This window comes from Calypte anna, chromosome 1, assembly GCF_003957555.1.
Source record: "Calypte anna isolate BGI_N300 chromosome 1, bCalAnn1_v1.p, whole genome shotgun sequence".
NCBI classification, from domain to species: Eukaryota; Metazoa; Chordata; class Aves; order Apodiformes; family Trochilidae; genus Calypte; species Calypte anna.
The window spans coordinates 44,879,436-44,902,532 of NC_044244.1; the positions used below are offsets into that span (position 1 = coordinate 44,879,436).

General features: G+C 39.7%; 1 protein-coding gene across 3 annotated transcripts in view; it reads right to left on the bottom strand.

Annotated features, from left to right (window-relative positions):
* Positions 1 to 339: 339 nt before the first annotated feature.
* Positions 340 to 23,097, bottom strand: part of LOC103539606 (solute carrier organic anion transporter family member 1C1) — a 28,282-nt gene continuing 5,524 nt past the window's right edge. For 2 of the 3 annotated variants that reach the window (XM_030457141.1, XM_008506118.2), the window contains exons 2-15: positions 19,040 to 19,194; positions 16,632 to 16,773; positions 16,415 to 16,547; positions 14,182 to 14,294; positions 13,236 to 13,382; positions 13,021 to 13,119; positions 12,541 to 12,777; positions 10,685 to 10,849; positions 10,034 to 10,229; positions 8,380 to 8,542; positions 6,812 to 6,996; positions 5,209 to 5,273; positions 3,895 to 4,012; positions 340 to 3,001 (exon numbers count right to left, since the gene is read on the bottom strand). In XM_030457141.1, the coding sequence (XP_030313001.1) occupies positions 2,785 to 3,001; positions 3,895 to 4,012; positions 5,209 to 5,273; positions 6,812 to 6,996; positions 8,380 to 8,542; positions 10,034 to 10,229; positions 10,685 to 10,849; positions 12,541 to 12,777; positions 13,021 to 13,119; positions 13,236 to 13,382; positions 14,182 to 14,294; positions 16,415 to 16,547; positions 16,632 to 16,773; positions 19,040 to 19,194 (2,135 nt within the window). In that variant the 3' untranslated portion in view covers positions 340 to 2,784. Of the gene's footprint in view, positions 3,002 to 3,894; positions 4,013 to 5,208; positions 5,274 to 6,811; positions 6,997 to 8,379; positions 8,543 to 10,033; positions 10,230 to 10,684; positions 10,850 to 12,540; positions 12,778 to 13,020; positions 13,120 to 13,235; positions 13,383 to 14,181; positions 14,295 to 16,414; positions 16,548 to 16,631; positions 16,774 to 19,039; positions 19,195 to 19,796; positions 19,975 to 23,097 lie in introns of all 3 variants that reach the window. The other variant, XM_030457151.1, reaches the window with a different exon arrangement.

Genomic DNA, 23,097 nt, shown 5'->3' on the forward strand with positions numbered 1-23,097 from the left:
AATCAGAAATAGGAAGAGGGGCCAAGTTGAGACATTTTAAATATGAAAGATAAAACCCTTTTCTTCACACTCTTTGACAAGAAACCACACCTATCCAAGAAAAAAAATTGAAACACCCCACACAAAGAACACCAGACCCCTACACACAGACACAGACACAGACACAGACACAGACACAGACACACACACAGACACACACACACACTCCCTTACTGCAGCAGCTTCCAGCTCTGTGAATTGTGAGCTGGGCCTCTGATTTTAGAGACATTGCCCCTTGTGTTCAAAATTTTAGTATGTAAAGGGATCACCCAAAAGGAATCAGTCTGCCTTTCCAAAGAGTTAAGCAAAATGAGCTATGGGTGTATTTACAGCAGTGGATAAAAAAAGTAGATGTAGGCATCTAATTTTACTTACTGAGTGTGGCTGCAGTGACTAAAACACATTCAAGCACATCCTTCCACCCAATAATTGTTCTCAATGAAAAATGTATCTCAGCTTTTCTCCCAGAACAGTAAAGATGCTTAAAATTAGATTCCTATTTTTCTTCAAATCTCCCCTGAACATTCTTAACAGCAGTCATCATTATTTTTTCCTGATTTTCTGTTTGGCAATATGTACCTTTCCCTGTCTCAAATGCAGCAGAGGTGGCTGATCTGTGAATCTGTGTGTGCACGTGTGTGCACGTCTCTGCACAGTGTTTCCTATGCAGCAGAGGCTCTCATGACCCAGCAGCAGCACAAACATTACTGTGAGCTGTGAGATAAAATAATCTGCCCTATTTGGTCTGCTTCCACCATAGATCCAAAACCTACAGCTGCAGCTTTTTAAGGATGGAAGGAAGACTACATTTTTTTTCAAGGCTGACAACAAACAGAAGTGTTGCTCGCTCTCTCTTTCACCCTTGCAGGTGATGAGCTGCTGTGGCAACCCAAAGGCAGCTGGGCTTTGTACCCTGACTCTGTCTGGAAACATCTTTTCCACAAGAAAGGAGTAAAAACCCCTGGAGAAGAAGGTTAGCCAAAGGGACCAGTATACTCACACCTCCTTGAACTCATGAGCCTGGAGTAATAGCTTTCTAAAGCTGCTGTGGGCCATAACACATTTTGCTGGCATTGTTGTTTTCTTGTGTTTAATTCTGATAACCTGTCATCTGGAATCAGCTCTTGTTTTCATATTTTGCCACACATAATATGTTTTCCATAGGTACAGGTTTTGAATTAAAAAGATCTCACCTACATGCCTGGGTTTAAATACACCATAAGAAATTGTATCTGTACCAAGACTTGTAATTAAAATATCATTTGGACAAAGCAGCTGAAAGACAAACAGAACTACACAGTTGCAATTATTTTGCCTGCCAAAACTATGCCCTGAGTTCAGGAGTTGGATAAGGTGGTTCATTCCTTTAGGTCTCACAGGTCACTCCTATGGCTGTATCTGGCTATATCCAAGCCTTTGCAAACAGAACTAGTCAGCCAAGAGCATATCAGTTTTACTAGAGGGAGAATCTCTAACCCCAGTCAATATGACTTCATTTCTGAAAAGAAGTCCCATTCTTTTCTCTTCAGTTGCTTCAAGCACTTCTAAGTGACTGTCCTGACAGGCAACATTTATTTCAGAACAAGTCAGCATTTTGCTCCATGTGCTTTTTTAAGCTAAAATGTCTGTTAACCATATCCTGCTGGAACCTCATGGACCTCTTTTAAAGTATGAACTGGAGAATTTAATCACTGCTGTGAAATGGTATGTAAGTATGTCTTTTTATTTAAAGTAAAAACAGTTGTTAAGCTTGCTGTAAAGTAAAAAAGTTGTCAAACAAGCACGCAAAAGCAACCTTGAATATATGAGCTAAAGGCTTGAGCTGATAAAGTCTTAAGATGCATGAAAACACAAATTAATGTTCTGCCTGCCTGTTGATGAACTTCTCCCAGAACAGAAAAACTGAACACGACAAATTACATATATATTTGCAGCAGTCATAGAAATAATGTTATTGCTTGAGTGTCCTCTGCTGGGCAATACGTGGAATAGCAACAGAAGCACCAGCATTTATTGGATGGTTTTTGCTTAGAAAACATCACTACAGTATTCAGAATATTACTTACGTTTCATAGTCACAACAAAATTAATTAGTTTTAAATAAAATGCTGAAACTGAGTTTTTACAAACAATTATTTCCTTTATGGCAATCTCTTCGCAGTTTTAGGTGGGCATAAAATTTTCAGCTGAGCTACAATAAAAAGATGCTTGAAAAAATAATGCTCCTGTCAATCTTGCAAAGGAAAATTGTTGCATTAACTCCTTTAGACAAGGTGGAAATTTTTTGCTTAAAGTATCTGGTTTTACTGTGAATTCTGACTAAATTTGCTGAAATCAGAGAGCTGCAGTTAGCCTTAAGCTTGTCATTCTTGTGGCAGTCTACTGGGCATGGATCTGTGCATCAGCATCATCTTTTGTGGCCCTTCATGGCTCTTCTTCCAGCACTCAGCTTTGACCCATTAAAAATTGCAGGTGGGCTCCATCAGAAATGCCCAGGGAGATTTTCCTTTATCAGCTGAGAATTTGGCTCAGTGTATGTAACTTGTTCTGTCTCTTATGGGTAACCAGCTACATGTAAGGCACTTTTGTACTTGTATGTTAGTTTTTGGTGGTGTTGATCACAGGTTTGCTATTAGTTTTGCTTTCCAAACAGTGTTATTATTTAGTATATAGTTATTCATTACATTGGGAAAGCTGTTTCTAAAAGAAGCTGTCCTGATTCATGCCATCAGTCTAACTGGCTTTCTAAATACTGGATTCATTCTCTGCATCAGGAGAACCTGGCAAATGTTCTTTGGCCCTACAATTATCTTCTCTATTCATATTAGCATCTTCTCTTCCTCCATTCTCTACAGGGTTGGAGCTCTTATTTTGAAAGTATTTCTTTCCCATTGTATAAAATAAGATTCCAATCAAGTAGGAAGGACCTCTTAACACTGCTGATAATCCAAGGTAGACATACCTGTGGGGTAGAGAATAAAAGATAGTGCCAAGTATTAAATTTTTTGAAGACATAGAAGAAAATCACTTCAATGGTTTTTCAGTATCACATATATACCAGGTTAAATATTAAAACTAATTATTTGTGAATGGTGCTACAAACTGTATTGCATGCAAAAACTTCTGCTAAAGAACTGATAATACTTCTTATGAAAATAGCTGCAAAGTTTCCCTTTGTTCCTGAAAATTTTTGTGTCATTTAAGGACGTAGATATTTTTTTAGAACTAGAAACACATTGAGATCACCAGAGCAGGCTATTCTATGTAAAAATAAAAAACACATCAGAGTTGCCAAAGTTTTAGTGAAACAGAAAAATCTCTGAGAGATTCTCCTGGAGAGTTTCTGTTTAACCAATTCTTCCAGCTACTCAGTATGATTTTCTTTCATTTATTTTACTCTTAAATGTGCCCAACACACAAAGCTAACATTTTTTACCAGTATGAACAAACTACCTGCAAATAAGGTAAATATGGGGCAAATAAGGTAAACTTGGGTAACTTTCTTCTTGATAGTAAATCATATAATCCTTAGTCTTTTAAATTGTCTCAAAGGATATTAAAAACATAATCTATTCCAAAAATCTCTGTAATTGATATTAAATTATTTTTGCTCAACATAAAACCTGACTAAGGATTATGATTTGATAAGAGTTAACATAAATAACTAAGAGTTACGATTTTATTTTAATATTTTTCAATCTCATATATTCTGGACTGATCTAAATCTGATTCCAGAGTTTATACCTGACTACGATTTTTGATCAGTGGCCTTGCACACTCTGGTATAACAGAACAAAGCGTGTACCTCTGTAGAGAGGAAATGCATGAGGTTTTTTGTTTCCTAATTTGCCTTACCTGTATGCATTGGAGTCATATAACCTGCAAGCCCCTCGTTGCCCACAGCTTGTGCTTCCCCATTTCAAGCAGGTCTTGTCAATCAGTGCACCAAAATAAACTGGTGCTGGGAGCCCAGCTGTGAGGAGACAAGTAAAAACGTTGCAAGCTATCACAAGGAAAGACATCTCTTTAGAAATCAGCTTTACAATTTCCCAGTGGCAAGTTACATGCTTCAGGAGCAGCAAGAGTTGGATTGAGCTGTGGGAAGGTTTTATTTTCTTTTATTCCATTAGCTGTAGGCGGGGACAGCTTCTTTGTGTCTTGGTGGGTGGGAAGTGGCACCAGGAAATGTGGGCTGATGGGTTTGGCCAGGATTGTTCTCGTGAATATTGGTTACTCAAGCACAGCTTTGAGAGCCACTTCTGGCTCCCAGTGCATGGAAAGGTCCTGCATGCAAAGGTCCTGCAAGGGAGAGCTGGACTGGCTGTACATTTGGAGCATGAAACTGAAGAATAGTTCCCTCCTCTTTGCAGAGCCTCAATTATTCACACTGCCTGATGGTCCCTTCTGCCTAAATGAGGGTAAAGCAACTGAAGTCCTGGTAGGACTTGGTCAGATACAAGCTTATGCTTTACTGAAAAACATGGCAGACATGGGACAAAATCCTAGACTTAGAGAAGTAAAGGTGAATATTAACTCCAGGGAAATCCAAGTTTCTGTGTGCACAATTCCTACAGGAGAATACTGTATTCTTATATAGGACATAATTTATTTGGTAAAAACAGGTATACTCTCTGTAAAGGCTTGTGCATCATGTTCATCAGTGCTGTATTCTGTACTCATGGTATGATAGGAAAAACACTTACTCTGGAAGATTCTTAGAGAAGAAAGTTGGGATGAGATCAAATTTGATCTCTGTGTCACTGTATTAGAGTTGAAGGATGTCTCACTAGAGCATCTTTTCAACCTTACTTGCAGCATTGTGTCTCTGTGAGCCATCGGTTGAATCAGAAGTTTAAACTTTACAGTGTTGTTTAGAAGTTAAGATAATACTTCAATTTTGTTTAGAAACTCTTCCTATCTAAACACCAGGCTCCCAAACTGCAACACTTTTTTAGCAGCAGGTCAAAGATTTTCAAAATTTTGTTAGATGGTTTCCCAGTGAACTCTTGACTGGATATTGGACCTTCAATAAAAAAAACCCAGAATCTTCAGTAACAGCCCAGAATCTATCAGCCACTGCAAAGACACATCTAGTTTGCAAGTGATGGTTGCATTGGCATCATTTAAAGCCATACAAGCAAGCACCTCAGTCAGAATGGTTTCTCTTACCTAGTACTCTTATAAAGAGTGTGTATAGACCAACTGCGAGAGATTTCAACTCTGCCTGAACACATCTGAAAGAAAGATGGATAACTATGAAGTATTTTCTTATCTAGTGCTTAGGCATGCCAATTAAATTTGTTAATTACCCTGAATTTAGTGTTCTGAATGCGAGAAGGCCAAGCTTTAAAAGGAGAGTGAATCATAAAATGTCAGGTTGGAAGGGACCTCAAGGATCATCTGGTCCAGCCCTTCTAAAATTATTGATATGATTATATGATATGTCTCAGCACCCCGTCGAGATGTGACTTAAAACTTTCCAAAGTGGGGCAATCTATACCACTTCTCTTGGGCGACCAGTCAAATTTCTGACTTGAAGTGGTATGAAAAAGGTAAGTTAATCTATTGTTTTCCATCACACACCTCCTGGGAAATCCATTCACTCACTAACCATAATTAAAGAAGGGAAATTTTAAAGTCATTATCACAGTCTAGCCTAGTCTTATTGAAATGGGCTCTGCAATGCCCTTAACTCCCTGGAATACATTTTCCTCTCTTGATGGGATATGCCCTACTCACTCATAGAATGATTTGGGCTGGAAGGAATTTTAAAAATCATCAAGTTCCAACCCTCATGCATGGGCAGGGACACCTCCCACTAGATCAGGTTGCTTAAAGTCCCACCCAACCTGGCCTAGAATGCAGCCACAACTTCCCTGGGCAGCCTGTTCCAGAGTCTCACCACCCTCACAGTGAAGAATTCTTCCTGATCATATTACCCTAAGAAAAAAATTACTGCAACCAGCTGCATTACTGCAGCATGTTTCTCTTCTCTAATGACATTCCTCTGTACAAAGCCACATCTTGAACTGTGCAAGGCCATCTGGAAATATGCCCATCTGTTTCATGGGGAATCACACTCCATTCATTAGAAGTGGGCACTGGTCTTGAATCCACTGGTCTTGTACCAAGCCTCTGCCAACTCTTTCCAAATATTGGCATGGTCAACACTCAGAACTACATCTCACAGAGATGAGGAAAGGAGGGGACTTAGCATTCTTTTTTCCATGCTCATTTAGGATGATTTAAAGTCCTTAAGAATGCCATTTAATTTGCTACCAATACATCTTTCTGTTGGATGAGATTTCTCTTCAAGTTTCTGAAAAATAACTTGTTAATTTGTAGATGTGGCTACAAATCCCATCCTGGTACAGCTGCACCTGTGTGCCTCAACAGACATGAGGCACAGGAGCTTCCCAATGAGCCCTTGGATGTCCTGAATCTCCATACAGCTGATACACACAATCTGTTAGGGCAACCCCACATCCAGAAATCCTGACAAATGCATGGCATTTTCAAAAACATACAGGCAGAAAATCCAAACAGAGAAAGAGGACATGTTCTGGAAAACCTGGGTGCATGGCTGGCATAAGAGAAACGATTTTGCAGTAGTGGAAGCAGCACACTAGAACTTATTTTATGGAGCAGCAAAGCTCATTAAAGAAAGCATGTTATACTGCAAGATAATTTTTTTTCCAAGTTAAAGAAATCTAAACATAATTTTGATTCTCTTATTGGAAAGTCTTAACCTTTGATCCACAGTTTTACTTACTTGAACATAATTACATATGCTGGGGTGCCACCCAATGCATAAAAAAAGCCACCTATGACTTGTATTACTACATAATAAATAAACTTCCTTGAACAATCATCACTTTTTGGACATTGACCCAAGGTGGCAGAGTTGTTTCCTATCCGTGAACCGCTGCTTTCAAGACAGCTGCAGTTATGGAAGACCTGGAAGACACAAAGCAGATTTGGTTGGTCACTGCTCATGCAATGGGGTATCCTGCCTTCAGCCTCAGGTGGAGCCTGAAGCCTTTCTGAGCATCCTGTTCCTATTTTATTTCCTTTCTTGAGGCAATGGCCAGCAGCTTCTCTTCTTTTTTACAAACAGTCTCAGAAGGGATGTTCCATGCAATCATGTTTTTGTCAGTGGATGCAGAACCCCTTTTTGGAAGAGGCTTGGAGTACCTGCAGGATCTCTGAGGCTGGCCTCAGCCTTGATGTCCCTGGAGGGCAGGCAAAGGGAAAAAGTGAGGCTCAGGGATCTGTGCCTTTTGCTGCTAGAAGCCACCTAGCTTACTTCTGCCTGTGAAAAACACCTGGATCACAGGTCCCTCTCTGCTACCCACTAACACTAATCCACCAGGGGTGCCTCACAGCTGTAAGCAGCAGCTGCCTGTCAGGACACAGCTCATGCAGAGCTCTGTAGATCAGCATTAGGTGTACCAATACCTTAGAAGCCATACATTTAACCAGGACTTGAGGGGCTTGAGGACCTGCTGAGGTAAGGGCCACAAACTTTAAGCTCTACAGAGATAGATTCATGTGGGAGGCAGTAGACCTGCTGTCATGGACACTGTTGAGCCCTTCTCCTCTGCCTCCCACCTTAAAATTTAAGCAAAGAATGTCTTTTGGAGAATGTGACTCTAGACAGCAGAGAACCAGCCACAAAGGAAAATCTGTTGACGAGAAAACTGAGTGCAAGGGATGGGTCCAGACCATGTATCTTCTGAGTGATCTGCTGACATGAGAAAACATCTGAAAACACAGTCCAATGAAAGCTTATACCCATGGACTGGAGCTGATTCTCTCGGTCTCTACACATTATCCCCAGCACTCAGTGCCAAGCAGGAATCAGGTGGAAAACCAAGCAAAATCCTGCCATCCCAGTCTCACACAGAGGAAACAAGCTGCCTCCCCTCAAATCATTCTTCCATTTATACATTAATGATCAAGGAAGACACTACACTATCTTAGTGTACTTCAACTACTGGCTAAAACCTCAGGATAGACAGAATGAGGTTTAGGAAAGGCAAGTCATGGACAACCTTCAGGCAACATATAGCTGCTTTGATTTGTGTCAGTCCTTCTGTTCAATCTCCAAAAGATGAAAATTCATTTCTACAAAAAGGAGCTAAGGTTTCTTGCTTAATGTGCAGTAACTCAGAGAAATCTCTACATCTTCTCTGCTGTTTGTAGTCAGAAATCATAAATACTTCACTGACTGATCCCTGGTAACTTTCGTTTTCCTTAAATGCATTATACTAATAAATCTCTGATGCTACATGGATAATAAGCCAGTAAAAACTTTCAGAAACTGAAGCAAGGTCTTACCATGTTCTTTCCATGTCCCACAGAAGTTGTGCACCCCGCAAGACATGATGAAGCATATGTGAGTCCATTGTCTCCACACACAGGGTCCCAGACATTAGAGGCACATTTGCAGTCAGAGTTGCACTCAGAAAATACAGCATTTTCATGGTATGGAATGGGTTTGCTTGGAATTTAAGATCAGACAGGTGTAAGAAATTTTAAATCCAGTGCTGAAGTCAGTTTAGTTCCTTCTGTGTAACAGTGTTGCTGTCCTAAAACCCACCTCATATACTCATATGTGGTTTTGTAGCAGTCTCTCTACAATATTGATCTGTTCGTTTGAGTTTCTGTCCTACTTGCCCTGATACTTAAAGAGATTACTAGATTATTAAGAATTTCAAAACAAATAAGAATGTTGCTACTGGTTTTAGCTGTCAGGTGTAGGCAGAAAAGAACAGGGAAAAGCTGGAAGGGTTTGAGAGGTCATCTGGGATACCTCTTAATTAAATATAGAACTAGCAACAGCTAGTGTGGTCTTGTCAAGTACATCTTTAGGTTTTGGTAAAAATGCACCAATGATTGAAACCACATTTCCTGAGCTCCATATTAAAAAAAAACAACAAAACTGTCCTCTTAAAGCCTAGCCTAATTCTTCCTAGAAAATTTGGAGAACACAGTATTCTCTTTTGCTTTTACTAAATCCTTTGGGTAATGAGATCTGTAACGAAGAGGGATGTCTTCCCCTCATCTTCTCCTTTCTGGATTAATTAAGCATGTGTGCTTTTCTTCTCAGTGCTTATCAAGCATACTCCCTGCCCCACCATTTACATTCTTAGTGAAAACATTTCAGAGTACAGGACAAGAACAATTAATCATTAGTTTCCAACAGGTATAAACATCCTTGGCACCTTGCCTGTCCAGTTCCACATTTTCAGCTGTTAACCAGCCTGACTTGATAAATTAACTGTAATGATAAATGAATGAACTGCAAATAAGTCTTTAAGGAGATGCAGATAGGTTCAGCTACCCCTGGGACACTCTGAGCAGGCTGAATATGAGTCAGTGACAACCTTTATGTTAGTGTAGTGGCTGGGCCCCTTGGACAGCCAGATACTGGTGTGCATCCCCCGTACTGGTATCTTCACTCACTCCAAGAAAAAAATAAAAACAAACTCCCTGTAACTTTTAAAGCCTAGTTCTCTCCTGAGAGGAGAGAGCATCTTCTTCTTTAGGCATAAAGGCTCCATTGTGTTTTAACAGCAGGCTGATGGTCTGGCCTGTTATGGTCTTTCCATCTCTGTGCAGGATAGGCTACTAATGTTCTCTGTCACATCTACTTCACCCTTTTACTGAATGCACTTTTATAGAAAATTGCTTCTGGTGTAAAGATAGCACTGTGTGAAATAGCAATAACACCCTACACACAGCCAAACAACCTACATCTGTAATGATGCAATTTTGCTCATGTATTTCTAATTAATGTTTAACCAGTGCTGTGCTTTGACACTCTGCTGACCAACAAAACTGCCACAATGACACATGGCACCATGAGAAAGTGTTTACTTTCTCTTAACCATTGCAAATGCACGTTTCTCTTTTAGCTTTGGTGTTAAAGTATATTTTTTTAACTATTAATGCCATGGGAAAAACACACTCCTCTTCATTCTCTACTCACCCTTCATAGGACACTGTAATTCCTGCTACCACATTGTTCTCACAGCCAACAAAAAAGTGCAAGAGACTGAAGGCATAGGCCAAAAACGACATGGTAAATGCAAATTTGGTTGCTTTTAGTATGCCCATTTTGTATTTTTTCATTATGAGCCCTCCTAGGAAAATCCCAAGACCCACAGGAGGTAAGGATGTCACTCCTGAAAGAGATTATAGAAGGGCAATGTTAAAATGAAAGTTACAATGGGTTGAAGAGCCAAAGCCTGTCCTCAGGTTGATGTCCTCAGCAACTGTGTGTTCTGATGACTCTAGCTGGCTTTGAGCTCAGCCTAATCCTCAAAATCCATTTCCCCTGAAAGGCATTTGTCATAGGTTGCAGCAATTAAAACTCACACACCATATTAATTGTATATTTGGGGTGCCCTTGGTATAATTTAATAAATATAACAATATAATGAAAATAGAATAGAATAGAATTTATTCTGGTGCCATGAGCACCAGAAGTTTGTGACTGCTTTTATGTAATTTAAGTTCAGGAGAGACTGCCATTTATATCAGCCTGTTCTGCAAGGAATTCACTCTCAGAAAAAGCATGCCAGAACTTATCCCCATGCACTGCTTATAGCATAAAAAGTCATTGATCCATGTGACTCACCTATTAGAAAGTTAGATTTAGATGTTGATTGTCCATACTGTTGTTCCATGTACTTTGGCTTATAAGTGATGAAACCAATAAAGCTACTGAACTGTAACAGTGAGCAACACAAAAATGTAAAGTACATTGGATTACTCAACACTGCTTTCAGTGAGGTATAGAAATCTGAAAGAAAGGAATATATGAGTTGGCTTTGAAAGTTGCATGGCATAATTACAGGTGAGAAATCTACAAAATTTAGGGCAAATCCCTTTCTCAGTTGTTCAAGAGCATGTACTGATCCTCATTTGCATGTGAATACCTAAAATCCAGATCATGTTCAGATACAGGAAGAAAATCCTAAAAGAAGACTGAAATACGGGTTAAGGCCTGGGTGCTCTAATGAGATCTGCACACGAGCAAAGACTTCTTTCAGTTTACATTAATATTAACACAGGTTAAAGGCTAAGTTAGAACTTCCTTTGTGGAGATGCCAAAGTCTTCCCCTGGGATACCAACAAAGAAGAATTTCTCTAATGATGTAAAGCCATCTCTGCCCACCACATTTTCACTGCTTTCTCAGCCTAATGGCTGCACAATCAGCTGATATTCAAAGCCTGATGTATCTAACCAGACAAATAATTTGGCTTTCCATATTGAGAAAGGAAATTTTGATACTGGGACCAGCACTTGTCATCATGGACATTGAGACTGAGTGCATTCATACAATTTGCTGATGACATGATGCTGTATGGTGTGGTTTACACGCTGGAGGGAAGGAAGGTCACCCAGATGGACCCTGATAGGCTTGAGAGGTGGGCCTGGGCAATTCTCATGAAGTTCAGCAAGACCAACTGCAAAGTTCTGCACCTGGGCTGGGGCAATCCCAAGCACAAATACAGGCTGGGTGGAGAATGGATTTGGAACAGCCCTAAGGACAAAGACTTGGAGGTGTTGATTGATAAGAAGCTCAATGTGAACCAGCTATGTGCATTTGCAGCCCAGAAAGCCAGCTGTACCCTTGGCTGTATCAAAAGAAGCACTTCCAGCATGTCAAAGGAGGTGATTCTCCCCCTCTACTCTGCTCTTGTGAGACCCCACCTGGAGTACCATGTCTGGTTCTGGGGCCCTCAACACAAGGATAGGGAGCTGTTGGAGTGAGTCCAGAGGAGGGCCAAAAAGATGATGAGAAGGCTGTATCACTTCTCCTGTGAGGACAGGCTGAGAGAGTTGTGGTTATTCAGCCTGGAGGAAGCTATGAGGAACCTTATAGCAGCCTTCCAGTACCTCAAGAGGGCCTACAGTAAAGATGGGGAGGGATGTTGTACCAGGGCATATAGCAACAGAACAAGGGGGAATGGTTTTAAGCTGACAAAGGGTTGATTTAGGTCAGGCATTAGGAAGAAATTCTTCACTGGGAGAGTAGCAAGACATTGGCACAAGTTGGTCAGGGAGGTTGTGGATTTCCCCTCTCTGGAAGTGTTCAAAGACAGCTTGGATGGGGCTTTAAGCAATCTGATCTAGTGGGAAGTGTCCCTGCCCAAGGAAGGGATTTGGAACGAGGTGATCTTTCCCTTTCAACCCAGACTATGGGTTTATGATAATATTTTTGTTGGTCCTGATACAGAAACATGTTTTCCACTGTTCAAATCTCATACTACAAAAATGCAGAGGTAGGTGCCATTTAGTCAGTGATGCAGAACATCACAGTCCTGAAGTTGCTCTTTGACTTCTACTACTCTTTAGTGGACCCCTCATTTCCTGAGCATAGGTTTAGACTGAAGAGCAGGGGAGGCAACATATTCTGCAGAACTATTACATTTCCTTTAAATTGTGCCTATTGCTTTTCACATATATTCAGTATAGGGAATACTTGCCTTTCAGTATCGCTGACCACTTCCTTGGTTTACTTTTTGAAGGAGGAAGCACCTTCCTTGTAGCATCCAAGAGGCAATATGAGGTTTGCTCGTTCTTGGTTTCCTCTGGCTTTTTTAGACTCTTTGGCAGGAAACAAAATGGAAGAGCAGCTAGAAAACTGGCTACTCCACCTATTAAAAAACCAAGCCACCAGGCACCCACCCAGCGGGAATCCTGTGGGGTGATAGTGATGCTTCCTAGAATCAAGGGAAACAGGTACATGTTACCAAAATGAAGAAGCTGAAAATTCCCACCCCTCATTTGCTCAAACAGATACATTTCATTTTGTCTGATTTTCAGTGGTAATGGCAGTCATCTACTGAGAGACTGCTCATGCAGTGAAGACATCAAGAACCATATCATGGATGGTGTTATACTTCATCTTTGGCTATGTAATTCTTTGCAATTTTGTGGCACATACGACAACAGAGAGGTCTTACCTAAATCCACAAATCCAATATCCACATAGAGTTTTGCACATAAAGATCCCAACAGGAAACCAAACATTGGGCCCATCATAGCTGTTGTGTGCAAACATGCTGAAAATAGAATGAAGCATATGCTAGAACATTTTAATATCTGAATGTTTTCTTCTGCAGAAGATTATTGGCCTCTTACACTACAAATGTCTCCGTTTACTTTAAGTGGAGATTACCTACGTACACTGGAATGTCCTCTTCTTTAGCAAAATCATCAAGGTAAGAGATGCCTAATGGTGTTATTGGGGTCTCACCAATTCCACGTAACATGTTTCCCAGTAAGATATATACCCACATATATGAGGATGGTTCCTTCTCACAGCCTGCAAATAATGAAAGTTTACACCTTTGTAATAGAACTGTTGAGTAGGAAACCATGACAAATAACAGGAAATTCAGCACATGAAATAATTACAGTTTAGTATTTAAGGTGTTAACAGTATTATCCTTGTGGAAGACCAAGAAAAGGCTGTCAGCCCCTTTATATCTTTTAATAATCTCTCAATAAAACTTTCCTCCACTTCCATTATATTTGGTCTCTAGAGACACAGGTAAGTGTCACCCCTCAGAAAAATTGTTTAAATTACCATAAATATAATATCTGGCATATATAGCTTAAGTCTTTAATGTGAGAAGTTTGAGATGGGTACTGGGCTTTTTCTCTATCCAAGTCATGTGCAAAGCAACATGTAAATCAGCTATATTCCATACAGTCATAGAAATCTCTATTTATTTAGTTAATTCTGTGCAGTTTTATGTCCTTTCATGCTCTCTCTTCCACCTCCCTAATTGCAGGTCAGAACCTTCAGAAATTTCTTCGCACAAAATCTCAGCACCCTTTTCAGTGTTAGCATGATTTTCTTGTGATTTGGAAGTGTGAGCATAGGAAACTTGGGATCTGGATCCTCATGAGTTGTGTTTGCTGAATGTTTCTTCTCCAATTGAACTGCACAAGGTGCGTTTAAGGGCCGGTAATTTACCCACCTGCAAAATTTTCCCTAGGTAGGCACTGAGGATAAAAATCTAACTGAGCATCTCTAATCATGAATGAGGCAGTGACTCCTCTTGCAAGCAAGGATAAAATTAGCCCCTCTATTTATACTTAAATTTACAGCTCCTTACCTGATGAAGAGAATTCCAACAAGGTTTCATTCACATCTTGATGTCGGGAACAGGGAATTATGCTGGAAGTTAAGTTGGCTGAAGATGTATGTGATGATGTCTCATACTTATAACTGAAAACACACAATAGTATATTTAGAAGCAGTGTTCACAAGGGAAACACTGGCAGTGCAGAGCAGGAATCTTTCCCTAAAGAGAACGGTATCTGTTTAACTATCAATGAAAAAATGCTATTAAAGGAGCAAAAAGGTTATTTAAGCCCATTTTGGAAAACCAAACTACTATAATGAAGAACAAATAAAAGTTAAAATGAGCCATTTAGAAGAAATAACACTTTAAGCTGGAAAATTCATAAGGTCTTTTGAAAGTAATGCAGGTAGGATCAAAATGTGGGTATCAAATTTACAGTCAGGTCCAAGGAAGCTCCCTATTCTGACTCCACAAACAATGAGAAAAAGAGGTATAGGTTCACTGAAAGCATGAGTCCCTCTTATTCTACATACATGTTTTGGAGTGGTGAAGGAGGAGAGGAGTGAGAAAGGGAGAAATCATCCTCAGGTGGTCCCTGTTTACCTGTTAACTGGAATTAGCTTTAAAAAACAGCTTTTGTATAGCAGCAGGTGAAAAAAAAAAAGTTATAGGATGAAAGGCACTCTTTAGCTGTATTTACAGGGAACAAAGCAATGCTGAGGGGTGGCAGCTGAGCAATTCAGGTGCTGGAAGATGTTCCTCTGCTTTAGCATGAGTCTTTTCATAGGTATGAACCCTGCTGAGGTGCAAAGTACAATTAGGTGAAGCAGCACAGCAATGGTAAAGCACACAATCTGCTTCTAGGAACTGAGCTATCTCTCTTAGACCAGTAGGGCTTATTTTCCAGGGTGAGACAAAGAGCATTCAACAGAAAAGGCAGCGCAGAACATTTTTTTGGCAAAAATTCAGGCACAGGTGCATGAGAAGCTGTACGAGTTTCCTAGTGTAGAAGAGAAAGATCCATAGTTTACCTTAAGCCGCTGAAAACAAAAGTCTGATGCTACTGCAAGATCCACTATCATGATAAAGAAGAGTATTCCTTAGTTTTCTTTTTACAGTCAGATACCTAAAATCATTGTAATACATTTAAGATAACAACAGAAATATGTCTACATTTATGCTATCACAATATCAAAGCTGTGTCTAGAAACATTATTGCAGTAAGTAGTAAATCTCTGAGCCTGAGGAAGATGAACAAAAATTAAGCTTGACCAGTCACATAAAATCAGTTTAACCAGCTATGTGCATTTGGAATAGGAAAACCCCTGGTATCAGTTCTACCAGCACTGAGCTATCTGCAAGCTCTGTGTGAAGCTCAGAAGCTCCTTTATGTGAGGAGAAGCTGTTTGTGACAGGAGAGCAAAATCTTGCACTACAAGGCTCTGGTTTCCTCCTTCAAGGAGCAGGATTTCTTCTAATGAGTACATTTGTTGATTGGTTTCTTCGTCAGCTAAGCTAGGAATCCTTGATTTTGTAGGAGCGTTACCTGTTACTGCAAATTAAGTCTGATTTTAGGAAGAGGTGTCACTTAGTATGAAGTTATCAGTTTGAGATCCTGTTCAAAACATCACAAGTTTCTGCTTATTCTGGAAACCATGTAGGTGGAATTTATATCCCTTATAGAGTGCTTCATAATGGTTTGACTTTCCTGCTGACATGATTCTGACATCTCTACTAGCAACCAGTAATAACTAGGTTAACACTCTTAGGTTGACACTTATTTTCCCACTAAGTGATTTTTAAAATTAGCCATTCAAGAAGAGTATATATTTCATTAAAGAAGTAGCACCAGCATACTAGCATTGTTGAATATTTTTCAAGGGCCACTATATTTTGTTTGAAACTTGAATTTTCACTAGAGTACCATGGGTGTTTCATCCTGAAAAAATGAATTCTAATGACTCGGGAAAATAAATTCCTCCTTTGTCTCTTTTCTGAATGAGTCTGTCTGAAAACCAAAGCACTTTGATTTTCTTGTTTTCATTGAGAAGTTGAACTTTCACCCCACAGGAACTATATTTTTCCATCCAGTTATAATGTACAGTGATGTGTGTATCAAACACGAATCATTGAAGATAGAGGTAAGGTTCTATAGGCCTCTGGAAATCCAAGACTTAGTATACAACAAGTTTCTTTTGAAAACTAGAAAGCAGCATCCAATTCCAATGTGAGGTTGCCTAAATTAATCTTGATTAGTACTTACTATCCCATGAAGAAATGAGGCATTGCTGTTAAAAAATTTCCCAAAGCCATAGTGAAGCAGCCAGCAGCTATTATTCTGGGCCTGTGAAGTTTAGCTCCGAAGTAGCTTACAAATGCAATCACCAGCAAGTTACCTGGAAAGCAATGAAACAAAATTATTGCCAGACGCTATCGTGTTCCTCTGACCAGTTTTCTGCAAATTACAGAATATCATTTACCCATTTCGAAGCTCCCATCAATGAAACCAACAACAGAGGATGTCAGGTCAAACCTTCGTTCAATCTGAGTGATGGAACTTTTCATAATGGTACCAGACAATGCCTTGCTAAGGTAGCTGAACGATAAAGCAGCGAGAAATGCCTGAGGAAAGATTAAGACAGAAAATGGAAGACAGAAGCAGGAAAACTTGTCACTTGGGGACCAAATGATGTTCAATGCTCTACATTTGGTTACTCAAGTTGCAGTGTGTGAATTTTCCCATAGCCAAATATTATGGAGGGCCAGAGTAGTCTCTCAACACTGTTTACTTCCTAATCTGGTTTTCCTTGCTGGAAAGAAAGGGCTGGTGGTAGGTGCTGCCTAGAGAGTAGTTGCCTGCTTTAGGCATCAAGTTTTCAAAAGCCATCTTAGTGACCAGAAAGCCTGATCTTGTGGCCTAAATTGCTGGCCACAAGTTTTCCAAAGCAGAAATCCCATAGAGTGCAGAACTTAAATTTACCAGACAACTCATTGGGGACTACTTACCTGACCAACATCCTAACATTACATTTATCAAAAATATAATGATTGTCCTGTGTTGGACAGCCAAAATGGTGAGTTTTCTAGATGTTGCAGAAATTTAAAATTTGCCAGAAATAAAATACCTAATTGGGATAGATTTACTGATGGTAGTCCAGCCCAAAATTAATCTTAGCCCCAGTTATCTTCTGCTTAGGCCACAGATCATGATTGTTAGGCTAATCCATAACTGGGTCTAGCTCAAATATATGGATAGCCGTGGCATCAACATAAAGGTTTTGTGCAATTTTTTATGATATTCCAATATGTGGCAGGTGGTGCAGATTGATTGAGTTCATCTCTGTCTTAGATAATTTATTTGAAAAGTGTGGATTATGTCTATTTTGCTTGTACACCATGTACCTCATAAGTGAAAGATCAATATTGTTTATAATTTTATAATTCTCCTACCACACACACTATGGCTTTTTTGAATAAAGATGTATTTGATAAAAGGTTAAACTAAGTTTGTTTAAATATTATCCAACTATTTCAACATAATCTGAAAACCAAATATACTTATTGCTCAGTGGGTAAAAGTCCTAATGCAACACAATGCTGGCTAAGTAAACAAAAGTAAATATAGATTTAGACTTTGCAATACTGTCTACTGTAAGAAATGAAGCTGATCCTGGGAGCAAAAGCTTGCAAATAGATGTATTCTTTTTATCAGGTATGAAGAGAGAAATCTCCCAAGTGTTGGCTTTGTCCTGACATATTTTATATTTCCTGAGCTCAACTGACAGAGAGTCTGTGAGAACCACCTTTCTTGTCTTATGCTCTCAGAGATCTTGACTGAATTCACACACTGCTGATAAGCATGAAAACACAAACAAAGATAACTTGGATATTTTGTGTATGAAAAATGCAACCCCCATGTAAACTGCAAAACATTTGATAGAAGACGAGGAAGAGAAACAGTTTGTCTTTCATTGCCTTTAGGGTATTGGGTCTATTAAACTCTAATTACCATGAAGTTGGGCATAGATCTACAGACTTGTACCATTTCCCACTTATATGATGGTAAAATTTGTTCTGTGAGTCTCCCGACAGATCAGATTTAATTTTTGGAGGTGAATATGGGTGGCAAATTTAAGTCAGATGAAGTAAGAAATATAACAACCTTTTCTCTATACCTGCGTCAATATATTTCATGTGTTTGAGAAGCCTGCAATTACCTATTTTTTCCCATTTATCTTTCATTTTACAGACCTTTTTATAGAGACAAATGTGTCCCTGATTGCAAGTCCACTGAGTCAATGGAATTTAACCTGAGATGAAGCTGGTTGAAGAATTAGTCAAAGCATAAACCCAAACACATCAGTGTCAACAGAAATCTTACCCCTGTAGTATTTACATCTCATCCAGCAGCAATAAATACCAAGGCTTTAACGTGAAAGCAGAATTATCTTTAGCTTACTTGCTTTGTTCAGTCATTTCTTCTTGTGCACTCCTGAAAGCATGTGTACTTTTGGGAATCAGTGCACTATTTGACATACAGCCCTGGATCAGGCAAAGGTCCTGGGATACAATTCATCTCATCTTGTTTTGGTCCTACAAGAATGGGTGGTGGTAGCAACCACCAGACAAAAATGCATCATCCACTGGAGGTTGCCAGCTCTCTCTAATGACCACAAAGGGATTGACCTATGAGTAACTTGTGAATAAATAGTATACATCAGGAATTTTTAGTTTCTTTAGGACAAATATAAGATCAAACCATCTCCTGTACCTCCAGTTCCAGAAAAGATAAGGGGAACAGGAATGAAGTAACTTGGCATGTTACTTGAATATCACTTCTAAACATGTAACAACACTAATATGTGGTGATATTGAGAAGACATCAAACCTTCAAGCCAGTGCAAGAGGAAGTCTTCTTTTTGACTGGTAGATTTCTGTTAGCTTCATCATCCAAAAGCTGGGCAGGTTTTGCTTCCTCATTTAAGTTATTGACATTGCTGGATTCGGTTTCCACGGTCATGGTTGATTTCTGCACTGAGTGATCTGAACTCAAGAGAAAACAAAAATATTAAAGCACATATGTCAAAATAGTTGCTTAAGACCTTTCTGATGAAACAGTAGTTACAGGGTAATGCTGAGATGGTGAAACTGACTCTTTTCATTGGAAAGGATTTGGCTCAATGACTTGGGTGTTTCAAAGTGTATGTTTGTTTAAGTCCTAGAGTATCTTGCTTTGACATGTCTCTTTTCAAGTGAAATGGTTCTTCAACCCCCACCCCTCCCCCATTAAAATGACTTTTCATGCTAAACAAAGACAATTTCCACTGAAGAGTAAGAGGAAAAAAAAAGAAAAAAAGGAAAAAAAGCAACAAAAACCCCACAACCAAACAATAAACTGCACATAAATAACAAAAATCTGTATAAACGATAAACCACAAAAATCACTATAAAGATCAACAAAGCATCAGTGCTGAAGGACATGGAGTCCTGGGGAAGCTCTGAATTTGAAGATCTTGCAGAACACTACATCATTTTGGTAGGATCTCTGTAGTAACACCATGCCATCTGACTTATTTCTTCACATTGGCCTGTTGGGAGAAATTCTTAATGACTAAAAAAAAAATAAATTAATTTAAGTAACTGACTTCCTATAAGGATATTATGGTTTTTTTCTTTTTTTTCTTCTTGCAATAGTCTACAGAGTATCCCTCATCCCCTTCTATTTGCAGACTCCTGTCTATGTGCCCCGATGCATGAAATCATTTACAACTCAGCAGCTCAGGAAAACTGCTCCAGTTCCCCTGGGAAGAGCACACCCTGTAGCTGTAAATGATAAATTCTTACTGTCCTTTGATATAATGTATTTCTTTATTGTAGAAAGCCTTTTTTCACTAGTAAGGTCAGTTTGGTTTTATTTCAATGAATAGTACAAAACTGCATCTTTTTTTTTTTCCTAAGTTTTTTTAAATCTCTGTATCTGAAAGGTGGGAAAGCAATTAAAACAATTCTTCAGTGAAAAGGTGTAAGGGAAGACTACATATCTATTTGAAATTTTATTTAAAGAATGAAAACACTTGCCCGTTTTTGCAACTCCAACTACAAACAGAACAGATTTCTGAAGGAAGAAAGATCCAGATGCCACTGTTCAGCCCCTCGGAAAAAATGGGTCACTTCAAAAAAACCCTCTTCAGATCTGCAGATCTTGACACACAGGGGAGACAGGAACAGTGAAGCTAATGTCCCCAGGTCAGAACTCAGAAATCATAGCTCACAGGAACTGATTTATTTCACCTTTCACCATAGTCTCCTCATTGAGAAAAGGATGAAGAAAGGGGGATGGGGGGGGAGTAAATCACACAAAGAGAGCTTCTCTATGCTTGAATGGAGCTGAAGAAAGTTGGATGAACTTTTTCAATGCTGGAAGAAGTCCATCTAAAACTGCAAATTGCTCTGCTACAAAACATATGGCAGAGTAATACGTGTCAGAACATTTAAAAGGTTGGCATTGCTGTAATGTATGATGGAGAAGAACATTTTCCTTCACTTAGAGGAGGGTTAATACCTAAGGACGTTTAAGAAAAATTCCCAAACAGAGATTTACACAACTTCAGATTTTCTTGGGTTAAGTTCATGAGTGTGTCCTTAGGCACTACTGCTGGCATGAACAATTCTTTACTTCCCTACTGCTCATATCTGCTTCCCAAACTCCTGATTAGTGTGAGTTCCACTGCTTCTGTGGCTCTGCTGTTTAGTCCAGGTCAGAAAACTTATCTGGACAAAAATCCCCCACAACTTTTCCTTCCCCTTGGCTCTTCAGATAGACAGGAACAAGAATGAGAAAGAAAGGATTTCATCAAGTCTGCACAGTAACCAGCAGAGATATTTATAAAATTAGATTCTCATTCTCAGGAAAAGTTAGCACACAAATATTTTTGAGCTTCTGGTCCTTTAAGATTCATTTGTCCCCATGTAATCTGAAGATATTTGTTTCTCCCTGTTTATCATGATGCACCAATGACTACCATAAGATGCTGAGGTAACATATTGCAGGTCACAGAACTAAAAAAGTGGCTTTTTATACAGTTTGAAGGCACAACATGACTTAGAATCTCAATATAAGGAGACAAGTGAAAGCAGAGAAACATGGAGATAGAAATAAAGGGCAAAGTAGAAAAAAGAGAGAGGCAGTCAGTTATCCATAGATGTAACTGAAGAAGGTTAGATATAAGGAGGCTATCCCAGTTAAGAAAGGCTGTGAAGACACGAGAATGAAGGACAGTACCATTGAAAAGTGGAAGCAGTAAGGATCAAAGAGCAGGTTAAGCAGCTAGACATGGTGACATAGTTATGATACAGAAATGACAAGGTGACCCCCTTGGTGTATGAGGGAAAGGCTGTAGCTGTTGTTTACCTGGACTTCAGTAAAGTCTTAAAGGGTTTTCCACAGCATTGTGCTGGAGACAACGACTACTTACAGCCTAGAGTGATGTACCCTTTGCTGAAAAAAAACTGGCTGGATGGCCAGGTTCGAAGAGTTGTGGCACATGGAGTTAAATCCAGTTGACAGCTGGTCAAAAGTGTTTTTTTCAGGCTCAATGTTGCAACCAGTTCTGTTTAATGTATTTATCAATGATCTGGATAAGGAGATAGAGTGCACCCTCAGCAAGTTAGCAGGTGACACCTGGTTGGGCAGGAATGTGATCTACTTGAGGGTAGGAAGGCTCTGCAGGGGTACTAGACGGGCTGGGTCTATGGGCTGAGGCCAATTGTATGATATTTAACAATGTCAAGTGCTGGGTTCTGAACATTTGTCACAGCTACTGCAGGCAATGCTAGAGTCTTGGGGAAGAGTGGTTGGAAAGCTGCCCAGAGGAAAAGGACCTGGTGATATTGGTCAGAAGTTGGTTGAATATGAGCTAGCCATGTGCCCAGGTGGCCAAGAAGGCCAGAAGGATCCTAGCTTTTATCAGGAATAATGTGGCCAGCAGGACTAGAGAACTGCTCATGCCCCTGTACTCGGCACTGGTGAGGCAGCATCTGAAGTACTGGGTCCAGTTTTGTGCCTCCTACTGCAAGAAAGACATTGAGGTGCTGGAGCGTGTCCAAAGAAGAGCAACAGAGCTGGTGAAGGGTCTGGGAAGAAGCTTTATAAGGAACATCTGAGGCATCTGGGGTTGTTCAGTCTGGAGAAAAGGAGGTTGAGGGCAGACCATATCACTCTCTATAGTCACCTTAAGGGAGGTTGTAGAAGGTGGGAGTTGGTCTCTTGTCCCTAGTAAGAAGAAAAAGAGCAAGAGGAAATGGCCTCAAGTTGTGCCAGGGGAGGTTTAGATTAGATACTAGATGAACTTCTTCACCGAAAAGGTTACAGAATACTGGAACAGTCTGTCCATGGAGGAGGAGGTTTTTTTTAAAAGACATGTAGATGTGGTGCTTAGGGACCTGGTTCCGCACCAGACTTACTAGAGTCAGGTTAATGGTTGGGTTCAATTATCTTAAAGGTTCTTTCCAAACAAAACGATTCTGTTATGCTATGACTAGAGGTGACTTGTCAAAAAGGCATACAGAGACAGAGGTTATGGCACTAGGCAGGATAAAGGATAAAAAAAAAAAATAAGAAAAATACAGTAAAATACAAATGGGACAAAAACTGCTTGATGCATACAAAAAAGTGTAAGGCAGCTAGAGGGTGGAAGTTAATTGCCTTGGCACTGTCAGTGCTTAGCATCAACACTGATCCAAGGGAAGGACACCCAGGGAAAAACAAAGGTAACCAGTGCCTGCCAGTGATAAATGACACTTTTTAATGTTGATTTGCAAAGATGCTACTGGAGATGGTCCCACTCTCACTGGGGAAAGCTAGGATGGGGGAAAAGAAGCAAGAAGGTGATGCAGCTGTGCTGGAGAAAAGTTAGAGTGAGCTGCATGCAAGGATCAAAATTTGGA